Consider the following 27,674-nt stretch of genomic DNA (forward strand, 5'->3'; position numbering starts at 1 on the left):
TACAGAAAAGCGGATTTTCACTTGATAAAAAGAAAAACCTTCTACACCATGAGCACTACCCAAAAGTGAAAAGGTTGCCTCAAAGGATATTGGGTTTCCCCTCACCGCAGGTCTTCAAGCATAAACTAGATGACCACTTACTGGGAATATCATAGGAACTGTCTTTTCAGGTTTGAGTTGTACTGGAAGATTTCTGGGATGTCTTAATTCTAAAGCTCTGTACTCGAACAGTGGCGGGGAGGGGAGAGAAACAGAGCATTTCCATTTGAAGAGGGGATACAATAAACCAAAAATTAATTTCTACAGATGGCATTGCAGAACTAGTAGTGAGAAGTGGCAGAGAGAATTTGGAACAGCAAAAGCCTCTCAAGCCACTACACCGCCTAACTGAAATGCTGACCTTACTACCTACATTTAGAATTAGTCATCAGGTTGATCTAGTCCCTTGAATTTTTTTAAGGTTCAAGGAACCCCATCACTATCAAAACCACTTATTAAGTATATATTTTCATCGCTGCCCACCCTGGGAAAATTAAGTAGAATCCAGGATGAGATAAAGATGCTTTAATCAATCCACAAGTATTTATTAACCACTTACCATTGAGAATACAAAGACAATAACAAAATAGGCCCTGCCTTCAAAGATTTTACATTCTAATGAGGAAAACAACATGGACATATCTATCTATATAGATATAGATATACTCATGTACACATATATCCTCTGTATGTGTGTGTATTAGTGTGTATACACACACATATCCGAAAGAGAGGACACAGACATCTATCTGTAAAGATACATAGAGAGGATATGGGGGGCAGCGTTATACGGTATATACAAATCAAATACAAGCTAACACTTTAATAAAGTACCCAATTCCACAAACATTTATTAAGTGTTTATTATAAGAAAAAGTGTCCTTGGAGTTGAGAATACAAAAACAAATACCCTTGACCTTCAAGGAAGTTGATAGCCTCCTGAACAGAAAGTAGGTGTGTGATCACACATAGAGGAAAGATAGAATTTTATTAGCTTACCAAAATCTTTTAATATAGGATCGGAGATCTGGAGCTGGAAAGGAGCCCCAAGGGCCACCTAGTCCAACCCCCTCATTTTATAAATGAGGAAACTGAGGCCCAGGTTGGCTGAGTCTCTGACCAAAGGAATCTGGCCTCAGAGTGGTCCTCTGTAAAAAGGCTGACCTAGCCGGACCTGAGCGTGTTGTGGGCCATGAAGTCCTACAGAAAGCCCTGGGCCAGCCTTCCCGGGCTGGGGGAACGTCAGGTCTGGCGATGTTCTGTGCTCAGACTCCCTCCATAGGGCAGGACGATCACTAGGCAGTTTTATGGCGTAATAGGAGACCCTTCTGCTTCCCCAATATTGAAAAAGGGGAAAAAAATGCCAGCTACCACCACTGACTCAGAGGCCGAATAATGATGGCAATCATCACCCCGCTAAAAACAATGCTGCTTTTACAAAGCACTGGGGGGGCCCCGGGGGGCCAACATTTTGATCTTGAACCGTAGGTGTCTAGTGGGGGGGGGGAGGGGGAGTGGATGGATGTGGAGCGGGGTGGGGGCAAGAAGCGGCCGTGGGATGCCGTGGTCAGGAGGTTTCGAAGACGAGCACCAAAGGATGTGACCCAGGGAGGCGAAGCGTTGAGAGGGCGGAGGGATGAAATTCCGCCCTTCATCCCCCGGGACAAAACAGGTAAAGAACAAAGCCCCGGGGGTGACCCGCCTCCCCTACAGGCACCCGACTAGAGAAGGGGGTAGGGGATCGAACCCCAGTAGGAATGGAGAGAAAAACTTTAGAGATTTGGGGGCCCTTAAACTTTGCAGCCCGAGCAACTGAGAGAGAATCTGCAACCACCGAAGAGGAGAAAAACGAAGAGCCAATGACAGCTTCCCAGGAAGAACCTTGCCCTGCGGGAAGAGAGCACTGTGACGAAAGACACTTATAGGCTAGCTGCCCAAACTTACACCGCCAGTAGTCGTGGCCGAGTGGTTAAGGCGATGGACTAGAAATCCATTGGGGTCTCCCCGCGCAGGTTCGAATCCTGCCGACTACGGGAAGAGAGAGCTTAGCTTTTCTTAAACGTACATCGCAGCTGTCACTTTCTTTTTCTCTCCCCACCCCCCACAGAATTACAGCAAAGGGCCGCAGAGGGGAAGAGCGGGTCCGTCCAAGCGAAAGCGCGAGGAGGCCCCGGGCCGGGTGCTGAGGGTGTGGTGTACGTTGGGCCGGAGGTGGGAGAGAAGACCGACCGAGGCAAGCCGGTGGCCAAGTGGCAGCCAGGACCCAGGCCTCCTTCCCCACGCAGACGGGCACGCACCGAAACTGTGGAGTTCAACGCGCGCCCCGAGCCCCCCAAGTGCTTTTCGCGTTTGGCCGTGAGCGCACCCAGGAGGGGAAGAGGGGAGGAAGACGAGAGGCCGCGCGTTCCAAGGCCCCCAGCCGCGCGCCCGCGCCACCGGAGGGAAGCGGACTGGCCGGCAGGGGGCGCGCGAGAGCAGCAGACGGCGCGCGCCTCCAGGCCACGCGTTGCCCTAGGCAACCAACCGGGACTATGGGGTGACTGTCTAGCGGAGTGGGAAGGGAGAAGGCGGCGGTGGAAGGAAGGGGAAGGGCCGGCCAACATGGCGGAGGACCTGGATGAACTGTTAGATGAGGTGGAGTCCAAGTTCTGCCGACCCAAATCCTTGAGTCCGGGACCTCTGGAGCGGCCGCCCGGCAGGGGCAGCACGCTGGCCTGCAGCAGGAACAGCGCCGACCGGGAGACGGAGGACTATGACTACGACGACTACGACGAAGACGATGACGATGACGATGACGACGACGACGACCTCAGGTGATATAGGAAGGGATGGGAGGGGCTCTGGTGCAGCCTGAGGTAGACCCCCAAGGCCCCCCTCGGCCGCTCAGAAAAGCGTGACCTGGGCGCACTAGCACCCGCACACCCCCACCCCCTGCGGCGGGGGCGGGGCCGGAGCCTGCCCCGCCCCTCGCCCCGTCTCCCGCCTCCGGGCTGTGCTCTCACGGGTCCGCATCCGGCCCTCGTGTCCCAGTCCCGCCCTGGCTTCAGGAGTTTGGGCCTGAAACTGACCGGAGGGAGGCGGAGGGCCGCACTCTGCCTGCACAGCCCTAGCGGCCGGCGGCGCCCAAAGGGGTCGGAATGTTGGAAGGGGGAAGTGAATGGGTATGACTCCCCACCCAGAATTGAGAGAGAGAGGGGGTGTGTGTGTGTGTGTGTGTTTGTGTTTTATTGATGGGGCTGACTTCATTTGGAGGATGGGGGGCTTGTGTGTGTATTGATGGGGCTGATTCCTCCGTGGAATTGAGTGTGTGTGTGTGTGTGTGTTGTTGGGGCTGACTCGTCCACTCAGAAGTATATATGTGTACTGTGTCATAGGTGGCTCTGACTCCCCCACTCAGGGATGTTAATTGAACTGACTCCTCAATCAGAAATGTGTGTGTGTTGATGGTCAGCCTCTTCAATCCAAAGTTGTGTGTGTGTGTCACCAGTTCCAGCATGAAGGGGGTACATGCACCATGCCCATACGAAGTGCCCCCACCTGAAAAGCAGAACAGACCACCTTTTTTTTTCCTCTTCCAGTTTTAGTAAAAGCTTTACTCCAAAAATGTTGCAAGCTGTGATTCTAAAGTCCTAATTGGTGTCGGTGTTTTGGAACTATACCAAAATCGAGTGAGACCAGTCTCCTTCCAAGTACAATCACAAAACCACAAGGGATCTTGGGTATTAGCTTTTCCAGCACTGCTTGTTTTACAGATTTGAAAACAGGGCTTTAAGAGGTTAAGCGATTTGCCCAAATTTGCCACAGGTTTGAAGTGCTAGAAGGAACAATGGATGCTGTATTGGAACCTACAGTCACATCAACTAGTATTTAGTTAAGAGGCTGCTATGTGCCAGGCACTGTGTTAAGATACTGGGGATTCAAGGAAAGGTAAAAGACAGCCTTGGCCCCCAAGAAGCTTGCATCTTACCTCAGATAACTTACTAGCTCTGTGCCCCTAGGGAATCAATCAGTAAATATTTATTAAGTGCCTAGCATGTTCCAGACACTGTGCTAATAAGTCTTGGAGATTAAAAAAAAAAGAGAGGTAAAAGACAACCCCTATGCTCACAGTTTCCTGTGTACAATAGAGGAAACAACAGGCAGACAAATGTATGCAAAGTAAGCTTATACAGGATAAATAGGAAATAATTAACAGAGACAAGGCACTAGAATTAAGAGGGGTTAGGAAAGGCTTCCTGTAAAACATTTTAGTTGGGACTTAAAGGAAGCTAGGGAAATCAGTATGCTGAGTAAGTCACTTAGCCTATGTCAGCCTCAGTTTCCTCATCTGTAAAGTGGAGGTAGTAGTAGCACTTAACCCAGCCCACCTTCCAGGTTATTATGAGGATAAAATGAGAAAATACTAAGAATATTTGTAAAGTACTTTGTGGTAGGATTTGAACCGAGGTCCTTTGCAACTCCTGGTTTGCCTTTGCTTTCAAAGTCATGTTTAAAGTTACCCAAGGGGAAAGAAGTCTCCTTTGAAGCCATACAGTTAGTCAGACAGTTAGTCAACATTTATCAGTCATCTACCATGTGCCTAGCACTGTGCTATGTCCTGGGGATGCAAAGGCAGAACATGATCCCTGCCTATGAAGGCTTCATATTCTAATGGGGGATCCATTTATCTACAGCATGTTTCTGTATAACCAGAGCGTTTGGTGTAGTGGAGAGTACACTGCCGTGCTCAGGGGAGTGGAGGTCCAGGGCCAGCCCTGCAGCAAGTTACATGATTGATAGTGTGATGATTAAGCAAGTCAAGTCACTGCTCTAGATCTGAGTTTCTTCATATGTGAAATAGGAAATGATAAAGTTAAAATAGGTGATCTCCAAGGTCCTTTTGAGCTCTGAAATTCTGCGATTCTTTTAATTATTTATTTTTCCTTTATACATAATTTGTACATATTTGTTTGCTTGTTGTCTTCTCCCATTAGATTTTGAAGCTCCTTGAAGGCAGAGGCTGTCTTTTGCTTCTCTTTGTATCCCCAGGGCTTAACATGGTGCCTAGTACATAGTAAGCACTTGTTCAGTTGTATCTGACTCTTTGTGACCCTATTTGGGGTTTTCTTGCCAGAAATACTGGAGTGGTTTGCCATTTCCTTGTCCAGCTCATCTTACAGATGAGGAAACTGAGGCAGATAGGATTAAATGACTTGCCCAGGATCACACAGCTAGTTAAGTGTTAGAGGCCAGATTTGAACTCAAGAAGAGTCTTCTTCAGGAAGAAGACTTCCTGACTCTAGGCCCAGTACTCTATCCACTGTGCCACCTAGCTGCCCCTATTTAGTAGACACTAAATAAATGTTTATTGACTAATTCCACTTAGGTCTTATCTTACTTAGTTCTCTGACCCAGTACCCAAACCAGAATTTTATGTAAATGATCATTTTGAGCCCTGGAAATAATCTATTCAGTAGTACTATTTACAGGTATCCAACTCCAGGACATTAAGTACCTGGGCTCAGTTCTGGCTCTGTTGGGCACTACCTCTCATCACTTTAGACAAGTCATTTTACTTCTGCAGGCCTGGTTTCTTCATCTATAAAATGAGAAGTTTGTAATATAACAATCTCCAAAGTCCCTTCCAGTTTTAAATCTACAATCCTGGTATTTTGTAGCTCTGCTTAAACCAAGTGTTTAATTTAATATTTCTTTAATAATAGCTAGAATTTATATCACTCCTTAATAGTTGCATAGTTCTTTGCAAATATCCCATTTCATCTTTACAACAGTCATGGGAGGTAAGTGGTCTGTTATTCCTATTTTACAGATGATAAAACCGAGGCTGACAGTGTTTAAGTGACTTAACCAGAGCCATAGAGCTAGTAAATACTTTAGGAGAAACTTGAACTCAGATCTTCCTGACTCCAGGCCCCAGGCTCTGTCCACTTCACCACCTAGCTGCCCAAACAAAATTGCCTAATCCAAGTATAATATAGTAAATCAACTCTATAACTTGAGATCTGTCATTCATTCCAGCCAATAAGCATTTATTATTGTTGTAATGCTACGTGCTAGGTATTGTGCTAGATACTGGATTTGTACACTTTTAAATTTTAAACACAAAGAACATCATTTGGAAATTCGAAGTTTGTAATTGACCTCATGTTCTCTAGAAACCATTTTCAATAACCTGAGTAATTAAGCATCTCTAGCTTAGATTGGCTTTTAATTTCCTTGGCTAAAGGCAAGTGTTAAATGATACAGAAACAATGAGAACATCCAGAAAAATTAAAATCAAATTAATAAAAATTAAAATGTGTTTTTAATAAACATTTTGACTTAATGAAATTAGTCTATAATCAAAAAGCAACTTTATGTCCTTTAAAAGTGGTAAGATAGCAGTAGTGAATTACACTCTTTATAGAGGGTCAATAGTAAATAGTTTTTGAAAACCAGAAGCTTTGTTTATATACTACTATAAGAGTGGTCTGGAATCTAGTCTCTAGACAGCCACTTAATTTTTTCAGGGAGGAATTCCAGGGGGAGGGGTGGTAGTGTCAGCATTATAGACACAGTGAGGTTAATGGCTTGTATCTGAGAAAATCAAAGAGACAGAACTAAAACCAGAGGAATGGGAGCTATAGCCAGACAAAGGTCTGTCATATAAGGATGGTGTGAGGAGGGCTAATGAGGCTCAGGTTATCTACATACCTTATCTTTCATTGGAAACTAACACAACTGATTTCTGCTATAGTCAGTTTTTTTCACCCTTGTCCAGTAACGATACAATTTTTTTTACCTCTATAATAATAACTGAAACATAGCCCTTTAAAATTTGCAGTGTGGTGTGTATGTGTATGTGTGTGTGTGTGTGTGCATGCATGTGCATGCATGTGTGTGTGTGTATGCACATACACATAATCTTATTTGAGCCTCACAACAACCCAGTAAGGTGGAGTCAGGAAGACAGGAGCTCAAATCCAGCCTCAGATACTAGTCATGTAACCCTGGGCAAGTCACTTGACCTCTCTGTGCCTTGGCATCTTCATCTGTAAAATGACAATGATAATAATAGCACTTAACCTCGCAGGGTATGTTTAAGGATAGAGTTATTTTATGAATAAAATGAGATAATATTTGTAAAGTGCTTTGCAAACCTTAAATCGCTATATAAATCTAGCTATTATTAAACACTAAAGAGGTAATTATTTCTCTGTTAATGAAACCCTCATTTTTTATGAGGTAGCCCTACTTCTAATATTGACTTTTTACTAATAATGATTCTTAAAAATAGTATTTTATATAAGAATTTAAGATTTGCAAAATATTTTGTTTTCTCATTTTAGTATTGCCTATATCCCACATTGCTAATATAGTTTAGCAAAAAAAAAACCTCAGCTTTTCTGAAACTATACATTATAACTTTAACATATTCTGTTATAAATGTAGGAACAGTAATATGTGTTGAGTATATAAAATTTGCCCTGTATTCCAAAGCACATGGTATTAATGCTCATAACAGAGAACAATTAGAAAACCTGTTGATTGATGTCCTGTTTCTCTTTATACTATCACTTCAGATTATTGAGTTTTTTAAATAACATTTTTATCTTCTGATACTGGTTGATTTCTATACTCTGAAGCTTTTTTTTATTTTCAGATCAACTAAAATATTATTGAAAGCTGATGATGATCTTGATGGCCTAATTAATGAAATCTTTGAAGAGCCCTGTTTTGACAAAAAGCCTGTTGTAAGTAGAGTCCCATGAACATAGTGATTGTTTCCTTCTGTATTTCAAGATATGTTTAGAACATTCAGAAAATTTGAAGACACAAGTAACTAACTATACACATTCATTTGAATAAAGAGCACAGACTTTAGAATCAAAGGACCTCAGTTCATACCCTGGCTTTGTTACATATTACCCATGTAACTGAGGACAAGCTAATTAATCTCTCTGACCCTCAGTTTTTTCATATGAAAAATGAAGAATTTGGTTCAGATGACTTCTAAAGTCTATTACAACTCTCTTTTAAACCCCGTGACCTTGAATTTAATTATAAAAAATAGCATTGTTATTTTGGCTGTAAGTGACAAAAGGAATTTAGAAACTTGGTGATTTGCTGTTCATTAGGTGTTGGCAGCAATAATTAGAAATTAGGAGTGCTTTCAGTGCCAATAATGATCTCACAGGTCATCAAAGCCCTTGAGCTAATAAAATGTAAGCTTCTTCAGGACAGGGCTGTTTCACTTTTTGCCTTTGTATCATTGGTGCCTAGCACAGTACCTTATACCTTATTGTGTACTTAATAGTTAGTAGGAAGTACTCAATAATAAGCAGTATAAATAGTGGAATTGAATCTACACCTATTTGCAGAAATTGTTTGAGCTCAAAAACCACCACCTGTATGCCTGTGCTTATTATTCTAAGAATTTGTGTGGGATAAAAGACCCTCACTAATTAAAAGTTAATAAGGAGCCATCTCAGGATGGGAACAGAAATAAATTTTATTCAATTCTCAAGAATTGGGCATCCCCCGCTAGAACGAATCCAGCAAGGGAGGCGCTTTACAAGGAGCAAGGAACCCATAATTATACTTAAGAGAATTCCCACCCACCTCTGACCCTTCTCACCATTGGCTGGGAGGTGGGCTTACAATCTGAGCATGAAAGTTAGACAAAGAACTGGGAAATTGAGGCACAGAAATTCCAATTCCCATTCCATTAGTTAATGATTACAACTGAGGTGACATCTATAAATCTAAAGAAGGAGAATAGGATAAAGGGAGGGGGAGACCCTCTCCATTCTTTACAGTAGAGGAAAACAGGTCAGTGTGACCCTGTTCTTACTGAGCAAAATCTTTAAACCAGAACCAGAAGAGGGAACAAAAAGTTTCAGGGTAAATTTTCCCAGAGGCTGAGCCATCAGACTCTCACGGCCTCAGAATCTTCCCCTTCCCTATATCTTGATTTTTAAACACTCCTGTATATAGATATGAATATTATACACATCCTCCCCTGTGAAGTCTTCAATTTCATTTATTTACCTCACACAATTCCCCCTCTCCTTGACACTATTTTGAAGACTTCACACACCATTTTTGGTATGTATTATCCACCCACCTATCTTCTTCATTCATCACACCTTTATCTTTCCCATCATGCTGGTATCCCCATTACCCTTTTAATAAATATGGGAAGGATTGATCAACATATTGACAAATCAAAGGGGGGCAGTCCCCTTTATAAGTACAAATACAGAGACCCAAAAGAAAACTATAATACAGTTGTCCCTTTAAATTTCAAAAGTCTCTTCTGTACAGCTGTCTGGCAGAGAGCATCAATGAAGTTTTCTGGTCCTTGGTTGTTTCAGCTACTTCCACAGCTTCTTCTTGTAGGAACCAGCTTTGTGTCCATTCTCCTACAAAAGTTACCTTAACACAATTTTAAGTTACCATTTCTAATAATTATGCCCTGATCATTTTTACAAATTCAAAATCGAAACCTTAGCCAATTGCCATATTTAAGAAATTCACATCACATCCCAAATTCTCATACTTTACATTGACTCATTATTAATTTCCCCACCAGGAGGATGAGACTCCAGTACATACATAAATACATTAAATAACTATTTTTTTTAAAAACAGTACATATAAATCTCAACCCTTTAGTCCTGCCACGTTTCTTTGATGGCATTATAAAATAAGCCACAAACCATTGTTCTTTTAATATTATTATTTGTAACAAAACCTTAGACAAGCTTGATATTAACCAAATAACAAAATAATATTCTCACAAGCCCTTGGCCTAATAATTGTTTCCATACCACTACCAAAAATAGAAACTAGCACTTATATAGGGCCACACACAGGAACACTAGTCCCAGGCCTATGGTAACCTAAGATGTTCCATAATCAATTATTTTAATAGATTTGTTACTGTACTTACAAAACCTTCTGATTATAGAAATTTGCCACCAAGAGAGTAGGGACTTAGAATAAGGGGACCATATTTTCCCCAGCTTCCTATCAACTCCAGGCAGAGGTCGTGTCAAACTGCAAGCTGCGTTGAGCCAGGCCTAGTCTGCCAGGTTTCAGTTAAGGGGATCAAGTCAAGAGGGTCCCACCTCAGTACATGCTGAACAGTTGCCCTCTCAACTTTGCCAAGAAATCATACTTCTAGCTCATGCCTGCCCTTCCACAGGGCTGCTGGCATCCTGGGTCAGCCTTCCTTTATACTCATACCTGGAGTTAGACTCAAAAAAAAAAAAAAACCAGTCAGTTAACAGTCCCGTTAAGTCTTTGAATAGCAAGTTCCAATAGTTGGTTTAGAATATAATTATGATCTCACATTGCTTAAGGAACATCCTTAAAGCTAGCTCTAAATAGCTTGCATGCATTTCCTCCCTTGTTCCTAAAATCTTCCCATTGAGATCATAAGTTATTGCTCTAACACATTTGTATCAGTTTCTCCTCTATTTTTCTAATGAATTCAAATCCACATTTTAACTTTTCCTATCAATTCAAAAATAATCCACAACTTATCTCTCTTAGAGAGACTTACTTTGAAATTCTTTTTCTTAAACTGCATTGCTCTGATTTAGTTCCAGTGATCAATTACTGGTAATTAATTACCATTTGTAGTAACTCGTAATTGCTCTTATACCACTTTAAAACACTTAACCTTATCCTACATGGATACAATATAACATAAAATCCTAGCCTTAATCTATGGGATAATGCTTCAGCATTACATTCATATCCCTCTCCTTTTATCTAGCTGGTCCCATTATCCTTCACATGACTATACAAGACTACCAATTAATCAAATTTTTCCATTCCCCCCCATAAAACCTTCTAGGTCTTTGGGCATCACAACTTCACAATAATAGCATTTTCTGACAAATACCTTTCCTTTCTAAAGCTTTACCAGAACCTCACAATCAAATTTTAATTTTTAAAAGAATGTCCTAAAAGCCAATTACTAAAAACTGGTCCTACTGACTTTAAAAGCCAGGTTCAGAGGTCAACTAGTTTCTAACCCCACTGTTCTCTCTCTTTCAGTAAAACTTCCAGGCTTTCCCAACTTATTGTACAAATAGGGATCCCAGTAACTGCTGCTACAAAACCTGGAAGTTTATAATTTCTTAAATTAAACTTCTTTAAAAGACATGGTCAAATAAAATAACTTAACAGTTTCCTAATCCCTTCATTATTTTAACAGTACAATTGTCAACCTAACAACACTTAGAGAAATTGCCTCTCTAACAACACAGATGATACAGTTCAGTTGTTTACCAAACAGTATAACAAAATTTTCAGAAATACAATACCATAAACAGTTATCATGTATTTAAACCTTTTAAAACCATAATTAATTAATTACCAATCTGGCTGGATGTGTTTCCACCTTCATCTTATAACCATTGACATAAACTTCACATCTGAGAAAATCCACATATAAAGCAATTATATTTAACTTGAACGTTTGTTTTTGCCAATCAGTATACCAAATACTTTTACATTTCCCATATTATTTCTAGGAGTGAATTCTACCTTCATCCCCTCTCTGAACAGCGAATTAACTTTCTTAGGGCCACACAATTCTAATACCCCTGGCCCTTAAAAACATTATTATCCACAATTTCATATATTTCCTTAATTTTTCAGTTCCCCATTCATGTACACATTTTCTTGAGAAAATTTTACAAACAATTTTGAAATTTAATGGAACCCACTCAGATACTCCAAAGGGTGGGTGGACATAATCCCTTCCATCTCTCTGTAACTTCATCTATTGGGTTTTTAACTCAGTTTATCAAGCCTTTTACTCTAAGCCACCTGCGCCAAATTTTTTTTTATCACAGTCTCTCCTTGCCTTTTCCCATAAACAGTGACAAACAGTAAAATGAACTCTAATTTATCTTAAGCATTAAATTAAGAATGACACATCTTCACTTTTCACATTTATTTCATTTCTGATTGGGTCCCATTACACAAAAACTTTTCTCCTTTTAGGTAAGCAGGAAAAAGGGTTAAAATACTTGTCTAGCCTGCCTTTAATCTGAGGGAAAAGTTCCCCCCCTCTTCTTTCTTCTTTTTTTTTTTTATAGGAACCCTTTCTTATCTTGAAACTTTTTAGTGAAAAAAAAAGTTCAAAAACACATACCTTGTTTTCTCTCCGTTTTCAACATAAATCAATCTCTCCTCCCCCTCCCCCTCCCCCTCCCCCCACAACTAGACTTTAACTTGTGGGTATTTCTCCTTACATTGGTAAACTTTAACCAGACCACGGACACATAGAATTGCCTGCGTTGCTCCCCCTTCTTCTGGAATGCCAGTGGGATAGGGAGGGGCAAGGGGGAGTTTACTGACCATTCTGTGAGAAATGTGGTTTTGGGGATCACTGGACTTCCTAGGCAGGGCCAAAGTCCTGAAGAAGAACCCTGTGATAATCCCTAGGGAAGGCTGTACAGACCACAGGACTCCCAGAGGAAGACCAAGTGGTAGCCATCCCTTAATCTGTGGGGATCACAGGGCCTCCTACGGGTCAGACCCTAAGGAAGACCCAAGTGATGGGCCCTTAGGATGGCAGTAAGATCACAAGGCTCCCGAGACAGGACCGGAAGTCCCATGTGATGTCTCCTTAAGAAGGCCGTGCAGACCACAGGGTTCCCCAAGGGAATCCAGAGTGGTAGCCCTCTTAACACCGCAGTGGGGATCGTAGGACACCCCAAGACAAGATCCAGGAGTAAGCCTGGCGAGCTTCCGCTGCCTGTTGCTTCCCTTCACTTGACCTTAGGAAAATCCATGTGATTTGCCCATTCACACCCAAAGAACTCAGGACCAGAGTGGGCAGAGGAAAACATTTTATTACGCTTCCCGAGAGAGCAGGTGTAGTGCTCGAGGGAACACTTACACTGATACAGCTGCAGGAGCAGAGGTAACCATTCCCTCCACTCCTGCTAGAGTCATGGTTAGTTTACAGTCTTTGTTTTTTTACATAGTTTTCCTAGGTTATACAGTTTATATAAATAGAATAATAAGGATACAGAAGCAAAAATGAAGTTAATTAGATTTTCCTTGTCTTAGTTTAGGATTAAACTATATTCTTTTACTTCCTCTACTTTCCCTCTTTAACATATGCAAATGATGCAAATCAGTAGTCCTGGATTCTTGACCAAGACCAGACCCTAGATAAGCTTGAACAGGTTCAAGTGGGTTTGATCTCTCTAATTCCCCTGACTGCCTTCTCAAAAAGTATGCACATGCGTACAAGCCTCTGACCTCTCACCTGACAGACCTTGAGGCCTGGTCTCTGCTAAAGCTGGGGTGGGGGAGGGCAGGGAAGAACACCTTTAGTTCTGTGGAGACAAAACTCCTCCTCCCATTTCTTACAATTGCGTTGCCACTGCCGCTGCCGCTGCTTCTGACAGGCTATACTCATTCACACAGACACACAAAAACACAGACAGGTAGGTACAGAAATCCAAAAGCTTTTTCCCTAAAAGAGTATCTACTGGTATACCTGGAAATCCTCCCTCCGAAATAATAGACTTTGATTAATTTTTTCCCATTTCAATTTGGACGAGGTCCATCGCCGGAGCCTCCGAGTCAGTGACTCTAGAAACCACAGAAGCTGGTCACCCAGCTTCTCCCAGTCACCCAGGGGGGGTCACTTGGAGGTGCCCAATCTAATTAAGACCCTTGGACCCACAAGCTCTTGTCCTCCCCCACTGGGTTATATGCATTTAACTTGCCTGACTGATTTCTCTCTCCATCGGCCGGCCAGAGTTTCACTTGGAGGATTTTAATTTTAGAATCGGAGCTCTTTGGTTTCTGTTCCCCCGAGTCTCTCCTTCTTGGGGACTTTGCCCAGCCGAAGGGAGAACACCCGAACAGTTCCAGAGACTATTGGAGAAATCTCCCGAGTGTGCACCAGTCTCGGAGCCAATCAGGAGTCTCGCTTACAAAATGGGCAGATCCCGGGAGGAGCCCCCAAACTGTGTGGGATGAAAGACCCTCACTAATTAAAAGTTAATAAGGAGCCATCTCAGGATGGGAACAGAAATAAATTTTATTCAATTCTCAAGAATTGGGCATCCCCCGCTAGAACGAATCCAGCAAGGGAGGTGCTTTACAAGGAACAAGGAACCCATAGTTATACTTAACACAAGAGAATTCCCACCCACCTCTGACCCTTCTCACCATTGGCTGGGAGGTGGGCTTACAATCTGAGCATGAAAGCTAGAGAAAGAACTGGGAAATTGAGGCACAGAAACTCCAATTCCTGTTCCATTAGTTAATGATTACAACTGAGGTGACATCTATAAATCTAAAGAAGGAGAATAGGATAAAGGGAGGGGGAGACCCTCTCCATTCTTTACAGTAGAGGAAAACAGGTCAGTGTGACCCTGTTCTTACTGAGCAAAATCTTTAAACCAGAACCAGAAGAAGGAACAAAAAGTTTCAGGGTAAATTTTCCCAGAGGCTGAGCCATCAGATTCTCACGGCCTCAGAATCTTCCCCTTCCCTATATCTTGATTTTTAAACACTCCTGTATATAGATGTGAATAGATATGAATATTATACACATCCTTCCCTGTGAAGTCTTCACATTTGATTTATTTACCTCACACAAATTTATCTAATATTTATGTGTCGGAACTAAAACAAGAAAATTAAGCAAAATCAAACCAAAGAACAAAATAACAAAGTTAAAAAGGAGGTTAAACAAGATAGTGCACAGAAGCCACATGCAGACTGTGCTGTTAGAGCATTGTAATGCCATTTCGGTTGTCTTTTGTCAGCCAGCCTGAGAAAGAATTGAAACAAGAAGCTTTGACCAAAGGTTTTGGGAAACAAAAACAAAAGTGCAATGCCCTCAAGAAGCTTTCATTCATTTAGGAAATACAACATGTACATAAATAAATGGATGCAAAATAAATTCAAGGTAAATGATTGTGGAAGGGGAAGGCACTAGCAGCTGGAGGGAGCAAGAAGTTTCATGCTGGTGTTTCTTGGCAGTCTGGTAGAAGACTTGGACCCCTTCTCAGAATAATGTCTTTAAAATTATGCTGAAACGCACTTATCAAAAAAAAATGTAAACTAATTCATGGACTCTCAGGTTAAAAATCCCAACTCCCTTAAAGAGCTCTCATGACAGGTAATCCCACACTACCTATGAGGCACCCCATCACTCAGCCCTGACCTCCTGGTTTCTGTTGTGTGTGACCTTAGTGCCTCTATCTGACTACAATACAGAAATTATCTCAGTGGGATGGTGTTGTGGTTACAGATTGTGATTGGGAGTAGCCAAAGGGACAGGGCTGGTGAGGAGACAGCTGTACATAGGGGCCACAAATATTCCTGAGAAAAGGAGACATAATTCCTAAATGCCTGATGATACATTTCTGTATTTCAGCTCAAATGAGATAATTTTTGTAAAGTGCTTACTTAACACAACACCTGGCACAAAATGGTGCTCTATAAATGCTTATTCCTTCCTCTTTCCCTTCTTAGAGTCATGCAACCAGCAGCATAAACATGAGCCCAGATGTTGGAGAAAATGTGGTCCTAGACAGAAGTGGTGACCCTACCACCCATTCACATAGAGCAAGCTCCCCAAACAAAAGAGGGGACTGAGACACTCACACTGGGGGAAAAATTCTTTTCACTTAAAATAGGAAGTTTACCTCTGGAAGGAGGGAAAGAGAAAGCAAAGAGATCTTTTTGTCTTACTCAGAAGTCAGGCAAAATAAAGGCCTATCTCTGCAGAATTAATCCTGCCATTTCTCTTTCTGTTCATCTCTTTTTGGCAGAGAGCCTGCTTCCTGGTTGGTATGTGTTATATAGTATCACATGTAGAGTTAACACTTAATAAATGCTAGTTAATGATGAGGATGTTATGTAACCATATAAGAACTACCGTAGAGTTGTAACTAAGTATCTGTACATTTTCCCGGAATTTCTATTGCCTGAGACCATTTCATTTGATTAAAATTAATACTACTGAAATTAACCAGGAGTTGGCTGCTTTATTTTTGGTTTAGGTAAGTACTGCTCACATGCCTTACAAATGAGTCTGATTTTTTTTCCTCCTCTACTGAATTTTTCCAGAATGGTTTTTAAATAGCAGGTTCTTCATATTAAATCATTGAAGTGAAGTATTAACAGAAGAGTTAGAAAGTGATTCTAAATCTTCACATGTTAATAATAGCAGTATATCATTTCCCTAAACTGAAAGTCAGCAGAGCGATTTACAAATTCCTCAGGGAGTTCTGCTTCTCTATGTTTGCTGCTTCTCAAGGATTGGGTTGTTGTTTTTATTCCAGAAACTTTAAAGTGATTACATTCAAATTTTTGTTGAAGCTATATTTTAAAAAATAATATTTTTCTTATAAAATAAAGCAGAACCTGAGTTTTGCTGTTATATTTCTCTAAAGCTGTCCTTTCTCTTTTATTGTTTTGGGGTTTTTTTTTTAACAGAAATTAAAATCTAAATCTTCAAATCACACATCTGTCAGAACTTCCATTCCAGTGCTTGGCAAAAGGTAAGTTGAGATTTTAGTGAATTAAACCCACTAGTGAGCAAAAGCTAAGAATGTGGTCTAGTCATTTTTTGTTACCATTTAGACCACATTGACATGAAATAACAAAGCATTACTTTTCAGGAGAAGGACCCAGAGCAATATCTTATAATAGGCTGATGGCTTGTGACCCCATGGTGTAAAGGAAGTTTCCATATTGGAGATTATTGCTATTGTAAATAATCTGCCACATGAAAAAGAGTGTGAACATTTGCTCAGAATGAATGTTCTGTTATATTCTCCAGAGTTTGCTTTTTTTCCCCTCATATTATTTTGGCAAACACTATTCTTCTGTGACTCATTTTAACTCCTTGAGTGTTCTAGAATGTGCAGGTTATATCCAGTAAAGCAGAGCTTATGCTCATGAATAAGTATCTCCTTTCCTGAAACAATCAGCTTATGGAAAATAGCATTTTGATTACTAAAACATAGTCTTTTAATTGTAATTCATATTTCTCACACTTGTTAATCACATTTAGATGCAGTCCAGTATACATTGGAGGAAGCTCTGCTCCATGTGGTATAGGAACAAATACTTCCCAGAGGTAGGAAACTTGAAATAAACAGTATTTTACTATCATTCATTCCAAAAGTGATATGCAGCTTTTAAAGTTTTTAGTGTCTAGCATCATTTGCATGACAGTGTAATAAATGTGACAAATAATTTTGTTTTACAATGCCTTGCACATTTTCTGTAGCTAACCTCAATATACTTCATATAAATTTTTAGCACTTCTATTAGATAGTTGGAGCTATTTTTGTTTGTTTGTTGGAGCTTTGATGCTATTTTTTGTTCGTTTGTTTGTTTGAAGGGTAAAAAGACTAGGATCCCAGAGGGTTAGGTCTTCAGCATGATTTCTTTCTCTTAGCTTGTTTCCCTAAATGCCATCTTATCTCATTGTTGTAACTACCATTTCTCCTTTGAAAATAGTTTCTGTTTTTTTAGTAATTGCCTTAAAAACTACTTGAAAAAATAAAGAAGTCTGAGCATCTATGAATCTTTTTCCCATACTGAATTTAAATTTTAGCAGGTAGTACACATACCTTATCTGTAGTTGCTACTGTTGATTTTTTTCTGATATAATTCAAAAGCCAAAGAATAGAGTCATAATAGCACTTAAAAGCAATGGGCATTGACAAACTTCAAACTTAGAGAATTTTCAGGTCCTGGAAAAGGTGCTGTAAATTGAATCTCGAATCTCACTTTCTCATGGAAACAGTATTACAATAAGAAGGTTACATTCCTGATCGAAGGCTTACTATTCAACTTTTTTCTAGAAATGACTGCAAACATCATATTTAGTCAACAGTAAAAATATATTTGTGAAGTATAAAGTTTTCTATACCAATTAATCAGAGCATCATAGAAACCAGTCACAGAAAACTGTACAAAAATATTATATAGTATCATTATCAAATTCTTCTTAATTCCTGCCTTATTTTTAATGCAACAAATCATTACATATGATGATGAAACATTTTCACCAGAGTTGTGGAATTAGAGAGTGGGCACCTATGAGTCAGTTTGAGTGAATATCTTTGACAAGATTTTAGTACTTAGTGCCCCTTTTTAAACATTTATTTTATGGCCCTTTTCTCATAGCAGCCTTAGTCTTTGGAGTTTGATCCCTGGCAAAATTCAAAACATATTAAAAAGATGGCTAATGAGTATCTAACAAAGGGAGATGTGATCTTAAAGGGTCAGAGTGGATTCATCAAGAATAGGAATACATCAGGGGCAGCCAGGTGGCACAGTGGGTAGAGCACTGGCCCTGGAGTCAGGAGGACCTGAGTTCAAATTTGGACTCAGACATTTGACACACTGTGTCCTTGGACAAGTCACTTAACTTAGCTGTGACCTTGGACAAGTTACTTAACCCCAATTGCCCCGTCTTCCCCCTTCCAAAAAAAAATAGGAATAGGTCATCATCAGGCTAACTTCATTTCTTGTTTGACAGTGTTACTGGTAGACCAAGAATATGCTATTTAGTTTGCCTATATGTAGTAGAACTAGATAAACTTTGCCTAAATTTCAGCAGAGCATCGGGCAAAGTCTTATGCTACCTTTTTTATGTTATCTTTTTGAACATCACCTCCTAACAGAGCTGTCTAGAAGTGGAATGAGTTAATATATAGAAGGTAGTACATTTTCCTTCACTGTAAGTTTTCAAGACTTGAAGGCTGGATGATTACTCTTTAGGAATGTTGAAGGGATTTTTGTTAGGTACAGATTGGACCAAGAACATGTCAGAGTTTTATAGAGATCAAGTTTTTAGTCTATGTTTGAAAGACATCTTGCTTTCTTGAGCTGTTAATTTACCAATGATAAAAGCCTTGCCTTACACCCTGATTTTAAAATTCATAAACTAATATATACTTCACTGAATTTTCCATTCTTTGATCATTGTTATTACTTCGCAGTGTCCAAAAAAAACCCCAACAAACCACAAATTCATTCTAAATTTGGTCTTAGCTTCATAAAATTACAAGTCTTTTCATCCCAGCCACAAGTCATAAGATTAGAGATAAGATTCCCCCTCATTTTGTTAATAAGGAAACTGAAGCCCGGGACAGTTAAATAACTTTCCCAAGGTCATATAAGTAGTAAGTGTCAGAGGCAGGAATTGAATCCAGGTTTTTTTTAACCCCAGAGCCAATACTCTTTTCATTCTTCTCAATGCAAAATCTTGCAGTTTTGCCTAATAAAAGCATATCGTGGACTTCCACATCATGTTAGCAACAAGATAGAGGGCTAAACATTTTCTCCAATCCCCATGACCTCTCAAACAGAAATTATGTAGCAAAGATGAAGCAACATCAACTGTCTTTATGGTCTAGGACACCCAAAATCTATAAGAAGGTTAAGAAAAAACATGAATTGATGCTCACTGACGCAGAACTCACTCAGCATCCCTCCCCCACTTCCCATGCTACCAGCTACAAGGCTACACTAGCCAAAGACCCAGCACATGGCTGAGGCCTGCAACAAAACCCTGCCCCAGACCCTAGTCCCCACACCCTCTTTCCAATACCATGGAAATCCTGTTTTTCAGACTGTGGAAATTTGCTAGTACAGTTTCAAACAGCAAGCCCAGAAGACAACAGCCCACCAGGAGCAAACGCCTTCTGGGGACCACAACCTGGTAGCACCAGCACTACAAAGCTCTAAATTGCTGGTGTCAGGGTGGACAACCCCCTAGTGCCAGCATGGCTGCTCTCTGAGCCAGGCCAAACAACTGAGGAACCAAGGAAGTGGGGTAGTACGTCAGACTAGGTTATTATTAGTGGTGGGGGGAGTGTATCGCAGCACTAAATTAACCTTGAGAGAAGGAGCGCAGCATCCAGCTAGGGCCAGTTTTTACCACCCAGAAGTCACTTGGTACAGAGACCTAGGTTGATGAACCATGCCAAATTGGGAGTTTTCTGAGACACTATGAGATCCAGCCCCTAAGGAAACCATTATTGGAGAGAACAGAGAGTGAATAGGAGAAAATCAGGGGAAAAAATTGAAACCACCAAAGATCTCAGGAAGAAGAAAACTCAAAGATTCCGAACATAAGCAGATAGATCAATAAGAAAACAGCAGAAGGAAATTAACAACAAAAGGCAATGTAGCCTCTAGATGTAGTAAATGAGTTCAGGTGTCTGTGAATAAATACTGAAAAAGGGAAATAATCCGACACTTGATGAAAAGAGGACCCTGTAGAATGTGAGGAGAACATAGAACCACAACACACTGTTCCTGAGTGATTCAAAAAGAGAAATGAGAATTATGAGAGCAGAATTTTTGGCCTGCACAGCAAAAATAATTGGCAGTATAGAAGAACTAGAATCTGCACTGGCAAGTCTCACCAAAGAAACAAAAAAGAAAACAATAGATTGGGAATGCAAATATACAAAAGTGAAAATCTAGAAGAAGAGAAGCAAAAAAAAAATTAAAAGAAAATGTGCTCACTATTCAAGCAAAACATACAAATCTTAAAGACAGAATGCATAGAGACAACCCGAGAATCTTAGGTCTGCCAGAAGAACATAACAGGACAAAAATACCCTTAACACCATAATGTGAAACAGTGGAATTTCTGGATATAGGAAATGAAATAACAATTGAAAGAATTCACAGTTCACCTCCAAGAAAATACCCCAGGCTGCAAACTCCTGGACACATAGTGGTTAAATTTAACAGTTCAGTTCAGAAACAAATTCTACAAGTGATCAGGAGAAACATCTTGAGATACAAAAGAAGGGAAATTCAAATAACTCAAGTCTTTTGTGTTCCACCAGGAAATGTAGGAGAAAATGGAATAATGTGTTCCAAAGAACTGTAGATACAGCTCAGGATACAGCCTAGGGTGACCTACCCTGCAAATCTGACCTTAAACAAAAATGAAAAGAAGATGGACATTCAATACTAAAGAGGTGTTAGAAATACTTTGGGGGGGGGGGAAGACCTGAAGAGATTATTTAGTTCTGAAATACCCCAAACAACAGGAATAGAGGAGGAGTGAATATATTCAGCAGCCAAGAATAGTAGTGACAACTGATGTCTGCAGACAAAACAGTAAGAATTTGTTTTTAAATGTACACAAGGAGACAAGGATGAAGGTGAAATTCCAGTGGAAGTTAACACTGAAAAGGTGGGGCATAGGGCATTATAGACAGAACTTGGTAATATCCTCTATGGTGAATCACAGTGAATTGTTTGTTTTGTTTTGTGGCACTGCCTTACTATGTGGGAGAGTACATGAAAGTGGGGAAGGGGAAGCAGAAAGATATAAACAAATGTGTGATGTCCCAGGGTCAAATCTAGGGCTAGCAGTGAGGGGAAGGTGACCCCTGTGGTCTCAGAAAGAGAAGATCATACAAAGGAATGGGTGAGGAGGAGGAGGGGAAAAGGAAGGAAAAGGAAGCCTTGCTTTGATGATGAGAAAAGGTTCCACTGATGAATGATTAAAGAGAGATGGTCTGTGCAGCCTGGGGGATTTGGTGTGTAACTTGTCCTACCTCAAGAGAAAGGAAGTTGGAACTTGGAACGGCAGTTGGCACCAGGGGCATTGAAGAGCATGGATTTTGAGGCAAATGGGGGGAGAAAGGTAACCAGGGAAAGGGGTATAGATCAGTGGTGGACTACATAATCAGGAACACAGTGGAGGAGAACTAGTGTCTTCTCTGACAATAACTGGTATTGTTCTGGGGGTGAGACACAATGAAAAGGGGGAATGTATGGGGCAAGATCTACAAGGCAATGGCAGAAACCTCCTAGAGTAAAAAGCTTAGAATGGATGCTTTGGAAGTTTTGATTGCATAAGGAATACAGAGAAAAGAAAGAAATCAGAGGATGAGAGTTTAGAGTATCCAGAAAGAGGGTGGATAATGAATAGAATAAGAGAACTCCTTTTTTGGAAAGGGTGCAAAAAAATTAAATTGAAAAAACTAATAAACAAGAATAATTGAAGATGAAATGGAGGAGTCTTCTTGACTGAGAGAAAGGGAAAAAAAAGAATTAATAAGCAAAATCCCAAAGGGAAATGGGTAACAAATGAGAGAAAGAGATCGGGGTGAGAAGAGAGGCAGCCATAACAGGACCACCTTAAAAATATTAAGATAAAGTAATTGAACAAACATAGTACTATGTTTATAGCAGAGGAAGGAAAAAAAATCACAACTTGGGAAAAAAAAACAATATTAGACACAGATGGAGGGAAATACCCTAATTTGTAATTTTAAATGTGAATTTATTAATCTAATAAGAAATGACAGGTTAGATGAGAAAAATAAAATCCTACAATCTCTTGCTTAGAAGAAGTACATTTAGAAAACAAAGACATACAAAGTAAAACTGAAGGGATGGAAAAAAAGCAGGCATTGCAGTCGGGCACTACTGTTTGACAAAACAAATAAAATATTCAAAAAATAAAAAGGATAAGGAAATTATATTATGCTGAAAGAAACCAGAAACAACGAGCCAATATGCTCCAAATGCCTTAGCCTCCAAATCCATAAAGGAAAATATCTGAGCTACAAGAAGACATAGACACTAATGCAAAAGTGGCAGAATACTCAATATTTCTCTCTCAGATTTAGATAAGTAACAAATAAACAAAAGGGAAAACATGGAACTGAACAAATTATTGGAGAAACTAGAGTTTAAGAACTTATAGTGAACTGAGCAGAACTGGGAAAACATTGTACACAGTAACAACAATATTGTACTGTGATCAACTGTGAATTAACTAGCTATTCTCAGCTATTCTCAGCAATACAGTGATCCAAAACAATTCCAAAGGACTTATGATAAAAAAGACTATTGACCTCCAGAGAATCTAGTGGAATCTGGACACAGACTGAAGCATATTTTTTTTACTTTATTTTTCTTGATTTGAGGTGGGGTCTGTGTTTTCTTTCACAACATGGCTAATAATGGAAATATGTTTTGCATGACTACACATGTATAATCTATATCAAATTGCTTGCCTTCTCAAGGAGGGAGAGAGAATTTGGAACTCAGAATTTTAAAAAATGAATGTTAAAAATTGTTTTTATATGTAATTGGAAAAAATAAAATTTTACAATTAAAAATTAAAACTTATGGTATCTTCTAAATGGGACAACAAAAGAACATACATGTTTCTCCGTACAATATGGAACTTGAACAAACTGTGCTAGGGCACAGAGATATCTCAAACAAATGTAAAAAGGCAGAAATAGTTATTATATCCTTTACAAACCATAATGCAGTAAAGATAGCAGTTAGTGTAGGCACCACAAATAAAGGATACAGACCCAAATGGAGACTTAACAATGAAATCCCAAATAATGACTGGGTCACACAAATCAAAGAAACAATTACTATGTAAAGAAAATTATAATGTTGAAATATCATACCAAAATTTCAAAAATCATATTCTTAAAAACATATATTAGCAAAATAGATAATGAAGATTAATGAACTGAATATGCATTTTTTTAAATTAGCCAAGAAATAAATCTAAAATAAGCCCGAAAGGAGAGAGATTTAAAATTATAAGGGAAATAGATAAATTGGGGAAAAAATTAAAATAATGATAACTGCTTCCTTGAAAAGGCCTATAAATTGATAAACATTTAGTTAATCTGATTAAAAAGAAGAGAGCAGAAAAATCAAAATAGAAATTGAGCAAAGTGAAATCACAACAAAACCAATACAAAAAGAATATTCAAAACATTATGCATTTATATACTAACAAAACTGAGAACATAAAAGAAATAGAGGAATAATTTCAAACATATAAAATACCTAAATTCTCAGAAAACCAGTAATATTTTAAATAACCCAGTTATAGGAAAGGAAATGGATTTAGCTATAAAGGAACACCAAAGAAAAAACTTCCTGGTCGTGATAGAGTCACAGGATGATTCTATCAAACTTTTAGAGAACAGTTAGTACCCATACTTAACAAATTTTTCTCAAAAGAAAGAAGGCACCTTTCCAAAATACTTTTATGAAACAATTATAATCCTAACACTTAAACTAGGAAAAACTAAAAGAAAGAAAACTATAGGTCAACATCATTAATGTACATTGACTCAATAACTTTAAACAAAATTCTGTCAAACAGTCATAGCAGTTTATCCAGGCAATCATTCATTATGATCAAATGGAATTTATACAAGAGATTCAAGGATAGTTCTGTGGGCCTCTCTCAAGTTCTTCTCCAGCCAATATATTGCCATTTAGGGGTGCTGGGACCCCAAAATAGCAACGCACAGGTCCTGCCTGAATGAATTCAACCCAAGCCTTCTTTCAGCCAAAGAAAAACAAAGTTTATTAAAAATCCTCCATATTGGCCAGATTCTTAAGGAATCTCAGCATTGGCTAGACTCTTAAGGAATCTCAGCATTTGTAACACTAATGTAAGCAGGCCAGATTGAATCTGAGCTCCTTGATGGAGGCTGAGATGAATCTTATATAAGGAAAGACTGTGGGAGGGATCTAGGTTTGGCCAAGTAGTCTAGGGTGATGCGGGGGGAGAGGTCTATGGAGGATCATGATGGGAGTGGCCAGTAGGCTGGGGTAACTAGAGTTTGGAAGCTAGGAACCTGGAGAATGGGGTTTTAGATAGGCTCAAGGGTGATAGCCAAAGTAGCCAAAGGTGATCCGGAGATAACAGAAACTGACTGGAGGACTAGGCTAGGTTAAGGATAACAGAGAATTGGTCATAGAGATAATGAAAGGCTTATAGCCTCAGGCCTGATCAAGTAGGAGAGTTCAAGGTTTTCTAGGGCCCATAGACAAATGGGACCCAAATTCCTTTGGGGTAAGGGCAAAGGTCTCAGCTTGGGCATACCCTGTCAGTTCAATATTGAGAAAACAATCAACATAATCATGTTAAAAGCCAAAACCACAAGATCATCTCAATAGATGCAGAAAAGTCTTTGACAAAGTACAACACTTTTATGCTAAGAATCCTACAACGTATATAAGTTTGTAGTATAAGTGTAAGTATAGAAAGAACTTGTTTAAATATAATTTTAAAAATTTATTTAAAACCAAAAACAAGCATCGTATCCAATGGAGATACACCAGAACCTTTTCCAGTAAATATAGGAATAAAGCAAGAATGCCCATTCTCCCCACTGTTATTTGATAATATAATTCTGAAAATTCTAGCAACAACTATAAGGCAAAAGAAAGAAATTAAAGACATAAAGATAGGTGAAAAGGAAATAAAACTATCCTTGTTTGCTGGTGATATGGTGACTTACTTGCAAAATCCTAGTGAATCATCACAGATGCTAATTGGGACAACTAATTGCTTCAGCATAATTACAGGCTACAAAATCCTCAAAAATCAATAGCATTTCTATATAATAATAAGACACAAGAAGCAACAATAGAAAGAAGCATCTAAATCCTTAAAACCACAAAATGCATAAAATATCTGGGTAATCAATCTACCAAAGCACACCACAGACTTGTATAGATTAAATTAAAAAGTGCTCCTTAAAGATAAAGAACAACTTAAATAGCTTAAATAGTGCTAATGGCTAGGCCATGCCAATATAATAAAAATGACAATATTACCAAAATTAATTTATGTTTTAATGCTATAGCAATGAAATTACCAAGGAAATACTTTATAGAACCTGATAAAATAATAAAAATCCATTTGGAAAAACAAAAGATCTAGAATGCCAAGGGATATGGTGAAAAGAAGGGACAGAGGGAATAGCACTTTCAGACCTCAAATTATATTATATTATATTATATTATATTATATTATATTATATTATATTATATTATATTATATTACATTATAGTCATCAAAACCAACTGCTCATGGTTAAAAAATAGATCAATGCAATAGACTAGACGAGAAGGAAAATCAGAAACAAAGGAAAGAACTCAAAAACCCAGTTTTTTATAAAGTAGAAAACAAATTACCTAGGGCAGGGGTAGAGAACTTACAGCCTTGGGGCCACATGTGGCCCTCTAGGTCCTCAAGGACAGCCCTTTGACAAAATCTGTTTGGATTGGCTGTATTTGAGAACCTAGAGGATCTCATGTGGCCTTGAAGCCACAGGTTCCCTCCCTCTGGGAGGGGGCATGGTGGTGGTGGGGAACTCCTTAGTTGATACAGTTTTTTTTAAAAAATCCTTCTGAGAAAACTGGAAAAGCAGTCTGGCAGAAATTAATCTTAGGCCAGCATATTCCACATATTACCCCATATTCCACAATTCATTCTAAACGGATACATGACCTTAATCTTAAAGAGAGATCATACTACAAAAAAAAAAATTAGAAGAGAAGCATCATATATCTCTCACAATTTTGGGCAGTAATATTCTTAACCAAACAGAGATAAAGGTAATTAATTACAAAAGGTAACAATAGACAACTTTGATTACTTTAAACTGAAAAGGTTCTGTACCGACAACATTAATGTGTATAGGATAGGAAGGAAAGTGGTGAATGGGGAAAAAAAATCTTCATATGACATTTCTCTGATAAGGGTTTGATATCCAAGCTATATAAACACTAAATAAATCTATATTGAGTAATAGCCATTCCCCAATAGGTAAGTGGTCAAAGAGCATAAACCAACAGTTCTCAAAAGAATTACAAAGTGTTCACACTCACATGAAAAAATCTTCCAAATAGCTAATTAATAGGAGAAATGCAAATCAAAATAACGCTGAAGTTTCACCTCACGCCATGTAATTTGGCAAAAATGAACCCCCAAAAAAGACAATAGTAAATGTTGGAGAGGTTGTAGAATGAAAATGGGCATACTAATATATCATTGGTGGAGCTGTGAAATGGTACAACCATTTTGGAAAGCAATTTAGAATTACACAAATAAAGTGACTAAAATGTCCATACCCTTTGAACCAGAGACTCCAATTTATACCTCAAGGCAGCCATCAATAAGAAGAAAGTCCATCTACACCAAAATATTTATAGCAGCACTTTTTGTGACAGCTAAAAATTGGGAACAAATTAGATGCCCATCAATTGGGGAACAGATAAACAAATTGTGTTACAGGGATGTAATGGATCATTACCATTCTTTAAGAAGTTATGTGTGTGATGAATAAGAGAAGCTTGGAAAGATCTACGTGATCTGATGCAGACTGAAGTAAGCGGAGCCAAGAAAATGACATACACAGTAACTAAACAATGTAAATGGAAAGAACAATGACACACCAAAAAGTAATAAAGTAACTGTAACAAAAGTATCCAGATAAAGCAGAACTCAACTGAAGAGATATGAGAAGACAACCTCAAAGCATCCCTTCGTGGAAGTGGGAGGTCCACAGGTGTTATATATTGCACATATTTTCAGACTCAATGTATTGATCAATTATACTAATTTTTTTCCCTCTCTAAAAATACTGTTTGTAATATGAAATGACTCTCTGGAAGGAGGAGAAGGGAGAGATACTTGGGATAACTATTCCCTTTTATATTTCCTATTTATAGCTTGGGGTGTGTGTGTGTGTGTGTGTGTGTGTGTGTGTGTGTGTTTGCATATTGTTTCCCCAATTAGATTTCAAGCTCCTTGAGGGCAGGGACTGTCT

The 27,674-nt window shown here is 39.2% G+C and overlaps 1 protein-coding gene and 1 non-coding gene across 2 annotated transcripts in view; both read left to right on the forward strand.

Moving 5' to 3' along the window:
* Positions 1 to 1,990: 1,990 nt before the first annotated feature.
* TRNAS-AGA lies at positions 1,991 to 2,072 on the forward strand. The gene has a single exon. It is a non-coding gene; the product is annotated as a tRNA-Ser (tRNA).
* A 3-nt stretch (positions 2,073 to 2,075) lies between these two features.
* Positions 2,076 to 27,674, forward strand: part of C1H8orf37 (chromosome 1 C8orf37 homolog) — a 37,316-nt gene continuing 11,717 nt past the window's right edge. Inside the window, exons 1-4 of the mRNA XM_036740786.1 lie at positions 2,076 to 2,852; positions 7,682 to 7,772; positions 16,513 to 16,577; positions 17,093 to 17,158. Coding sequence (XP_036596681.1) covers positions 2,641 to 2,852; positions 7,682 to 7,772; positions 16,513 to 16,577; positions 17,093 to 17,158 — 434 coding nt within the window. The 5' untranslated portion in view covers positions 2,076 to 2,640. The remainder of the gene's footprint in view (positions 2,853 to 7,681; positions 7,773 to 16,512; positions 16,578 to 17,092; positions 17,159 to 27,674) is intronic.

This window comes from Trichosurus vulpecula, chromosome 1, assembly GCF_011100635.1.
Source record: "Trichosurus vulpecula isolate mTriVul1 chromosome 1, mTriVul1.pri, whole genome shotgun sequence".
Lineage (NCBI taxonomy): Eukaryota > Metazoa > Chordata > Mammalia > Diprotodontia > Phalangeridae > Trichosurus > Trichosurus vulpecula.